The sequence below is a fragment of the Lathyrus oleraceus genome, chromosome 1 (genome assembly GCF_024323335.1).
Source record: "Lathyrus oleraceus cultivar Zhongwan6 chromosome 1, CAAS_Psat_ZW6_1.0, whole genome shotgun sequence".
Classification (NCBI taxonomy): Eukaryota; Viridiplantae; Streptophyta; class Magnoliopsida; order Fabales; family Fabaceae; genus Lathyrus; species Lathyrus oleraceus.
The window spans coordinates 421,183,069-421,187,457 of record NC_066579.1 but is presented as its reverse complement, the minus strand read 5'-3'; the positions used below and the strand labels follow the sequence as shown (position 1 = coordinate 421,187,457).

At 27.0% G+C, this 4,389-nt stretch overlaps 1 protein-coding gene across 1 annotated transcript; it reads left to right on the top strand.

Moving 5' to 3' along the window:
* Positions 1-1,745: 1,745 nt before the first annotated feature.
* Positions 1,746-4,108, top strand: LOC127078446 (protein trichome birefringence-like 11). The gene is made up of 4 exons (XM_051018903.1): positions 1,746-2,296; positions 2,922-3,311; positions 3,379-3,537; positions 3,620-4,108. The coding sequence occupies exons 1-4, from the start codon at positions 1,926-1,928 to the stop codon at positions 3,984-3,986; spliced, it is 1,287 nt and encodes a 428-aa protein (XP_050874860.1). The 5' UTR covers positions 1,746-1,925; the 3' UTR covers positions 3,987-4,108.
* Positions 4,109-4,389: the final 281 nt, after the last annotated feature.

Genomic DNA, 4,389 nt, shown 5'->3' with positions numbered 1-4,389 from the left:
TATTTTACTCATAAGAAAGAAAATAGTATTTTCTACGATGACAATAACAAAGGAAGAATTATTAAGAATTATTTATTTGTTGAAAATGTAAAATATAATTTACTAGTCAATTATACGACAAAATAACGAAGTAATATTGAACAAATAAATTAGTAAAGCAAAGAAGTAGAACTACTTATATTATTAAATTTAATAAACAATATTTAAATGATGTATGATATCTAATAAATATAAAGAATCGTATTAAATAATTCATATCGAGATGGACCAATTTGGCCCACAATAATTCATAAACGGTTTACACAATTTACATTTTCAAAGATTTGGTTATGTGTTGTTTGTCAAAAGAGTAAACAAATAAAAAAACTCTTTTAAGTTTATTGATATAATATCAACAAATATGTCCACAAATTTTACACAAATGACTTTAGTTTATTCAAATCCATAAGTTTTTGTGTTAATTATTCTACATTTATAATAGTGGTTAATTATTCTCGCTTTACCTCTATGCTAAAAAAATCAACAATGAAAAATCTCAATGTCATTTTCTTAATGCTCAACCTTATTTAAATTAATTATATTAATTTTTTTAAATATTACATATTATATCCGTTCTTAAATACCCAACTTTTTATTTTCTTTTTGATAAGATATTTTAAAGTTTATAAATTACATTATGTTTATTTTTGTAAAATATCTTTATGTAATGTCTTTTTGTATTCTTATGTATAAAATTATTTATCTCTTTTAAAAAATTGGTAAGATTAAGACATAGAAATAAATCCAATAGTTCAACTAAATCTTAGTTGTCCTTATTTACTCAAAGTAATTTTACATTTAGTAATAAAAATAGTTTATTTGAAATAATAAAATAAATAGATTAAACTAAATTAAAAAATAATATTAAAATAAATTAAATATTAATTGATATTAAATAAACACAATATATCATAATAATGTAGAAATAAATATATATTAAAATCTATGCACGTGGTTTAATTAGGTGTTGATGATTTTTTAAATTTAATTCAATAATCGATTGGATTTAAATAACTTTTACAAAAAAAATAATCTAAATATATCCGTTAATGTTCCATTATTTTGTATTTTTTAAAATAATTTTTTTAAATAAATTGTTTTAAATAAATTGTTTTAAATTTAATTTTTTAATAGAGTAATATCTGATGATCTCTTATTTAGCAATAATATGAAACTATTTTATATATCTACAAAATCATAACTCAACTGATTAAAAATCAATATTACTACTAATTATACCCGTCACTCAATTTTTAAATCTTAATATTCACAATTGTGTATAATCTTTAATAATTATTAACATTTCATCTTGAAACTAGTAAAAAGTTTAAACAAAAAGTTAGTGAAAAATTCAAATTTAACAATAGAAAAAAAACGTGCAACCGCCGTATACGTGGTAGCGGTATGAGGTTGCCAGGTTGGCGTTAAAATGAAGACACTGACCCATGTTCTATATTTCAGCGCGTGACCCCACGATCCAATCACAAGCCGAGTTATCTCACTTTTTAAAACAACATGTGCCACGTCTTTTCCCAGTTCCCACCATCCCTTTCCTCAACTTCCAATGTCAACACAACTCTTCGCTTTTTTATTATCATCAACATTTTGTATTAATCTAATACATAATATATCATATGATATCACAAGTATTATAAAATATATAACATTATTAATGATAAAAAAGTGCTTCCTTGCTTGTTCAACACCCATATATCTTTGCCTTATCATTCACGATACCAAATTTATGTATCAAGCAAAACATTATTAAATTTTATTGGGTCGCATGAAAAGTGCCATATATTGCTTACATGCCACCCTTCTTCACAATATACAAAACCATATAATTCTACTAAGATAGTTTCTCCAAAGCAAAACACGTGGGAGAGATGGTAGTTTTTGAAACATTAAGGAAGGTGAAGCGTTTAAGGTTGTTTGAACCGTCTTTGGTTGTGGTTGGATTTTTCCTAGTATTTGTGATTACTACATGTTGTTTCTTCTACTTGGATTTTAGAGAATTCAAGAGGTTTACTTGGTCAAGGGAACATGATGAAGATAGTAATAGAGTTGATTTTGTTGGACAAAAGGGTGATGGGTGTGATTTGTTTGAAGGGAATTGGGTTTGGGATGAAAAGTATCCATTGTATGAATCAAAAGATTGCGAATTTCTTGATTTAGGATTTCGTTGTTCTGAGAATGGAAGACCTGATTTGTTCTACACAAAGTGGAGATGGCAACCTAAACATTGTAACTTGCCCAGGTACAATACTAATTTACTAGTACTATTTCTCTCTTTTGATCATTGTTTTCATCACAAGTTTTGTATGTATTTGGATTCCTTGGTGTCAAAAATGAGGTAGACATGTGTTAAATTTGATTTTGTTAATGTTGTTAAATTTATTAACCAAAGTTAAGAACGGAAATACTAAGATAAAAAGTTCAAATGTGTTGAGAGCAACCTTAAACATGTCATAGTGTGTGACTTTGAACATGTCTTACTCGTATATGTCATGTTGAGAGTGACATTTAAGCTAGGTGGCAATTGCCATATGGATAAAGATGAGAGATAGTAAATTCATGACTAAATTTGGGTATATTAGAAGATACTACTTTATTGTTTTTTAATAGAGAGAAAAAAATAAATTTTAAATTTATTAAATAAATAATATATCTGAATTATATATACACTGAATATATAAATTATTTAATAAATTTAAAAATTAAACTTTTTTTTGTTACAACAAAGACTATCTTTTATAGATAATAATTCAAATAAACATATATTTTTTTCTTTATAAAGTAAATATATTTATATCTACTATCTTTATATAATAGTAGATGAAGTAATGTTCTAACTTTGTGCTATTTCTGAAACTGAAAAACAGATTCAATGCAACAATGATGTTGGAGAAACTAAGAAACAAGCGACTAGTATTTGCAGGTGACTCAATTGGAAGAAACCAATGGGAATCACTACTATGCATGCTCTCTTCTGAAGTTCCTAACAAAGAATCAATCTATGAAGTAAATGGCAATCCAATTACAAAGCACAAGGGATTCTTAGTGTTCAAATTCAAGGATTATAACTGTACAATAGAGTACTATAGAGCTCCATTTCTTGTACTGCAAAGTAGGCCTCCATCAGGAGCTGCTGAAGAGATTAGGACAACCTTAAAACTGGATCAAATGGATTGGAATTCTAGAAAATGGAGTGATGCTGATGTTTTGGTTCTTAACACAGGACATTGGTGGAATTACGAGAAAACTATCAAAGGGTAATCCTATCCTCTCTTGTATCTGAGTCGTGTCAATTGTATATGTGTTTAATGATAATTTGTGTAGGGGTTGCTATTTTCAAGAAGGTGAAGAAGTTAAGTTGGATATAAAGGTAGAAGACGCATATAAGAAGTCTATTGAAACAATATTGAATTGGATACAAGATACAATAAACCCTAGCAAGACGCAAGTTTTCTTTCGAACATATGCACCTGTGCATTTCAGGTTTGTAATTTGTTAAACTATTCAAAAATGACTTCAATTTTCCAATATAGTCTTTTATGTGACATGTATATATATGATGCAGAGGTGGAGATTGGAAGAAAGATGGAAACTGTCATTTGGAAACACTGCCAGAAATTGGATCATCATTGGTACCTAAAGATAATTGGTCACAGTTCAAAATTGCAAATTCTGCAATATTAGAACACACGAACAGTTCTCAAGTTATGATGAAGTTGAAGATATTGAATGTGACAAAGATGACAGCTCAGAGAAAAGATGGACATTCATCAAAGTATTATTTGGGTCTTCATGAAAATCCACATCGACAAGATTGTAGCCATTGGTGTCTTCCTGGTGTACCTGATACATGGAATGAGTTACTTTATGCTTTGTTTATAAAATATGAAACTTCTCATAAGTGGAACTTGCAACATACTACTACACATTGAGAATGTAATGTTCATGATAGAAACACTTTTTTTTCCATTGTGATTATTTATATTGATTTAGATAGACATTGGTGTAACTATCAAATTTTGTTATTAGTTGAATTATAAAATGAGAGAAAAAGAAAAAGGGATCAATGAAAAACAAATTAAAAAAAAATTATTCTCCTTTAATAAATAACAGTGGTTCAACGTTGGTTAATAGTATTGAAAAGAGATAAAATAATTATATATACCCTCTTATCATTATTATAAGTAAATTTGACTTTTTTTATTATTATAATATATATATATATTTTGTAAGGAGATGTCTCAATCATTAATTAGATAATATTGAATTAGTTTCAAAATGTTAGCATAATGATAATATTTATGTTTTCTGCACCACTAACTGAACGATATGAAT

Bases quoted from the DNA above. Each gene is read 5' to 3' on its own strand.
- LOC127078446 (XM_051018903.1), top strand. From the start codon at position 1,926: ATGGTAGTTTTTGAAACATTAAGGAAGGTGAAGCGTTTAAGGTTGTTT. The intron at 2,297-2,921 runs GTACAATACTAA...ACTGAAAAACAG, and splicing joins AAACATTGTAACTTGCCCAG to ATTCAATGCAACAATGATGT. The intron at 3,538-3,619 runs GTTTGTAATTTG...TATATGATGCAG, and splicing joins TATGCACCTGTGCATTTCAG to AGGTGGAGATTGGAAGAAAG.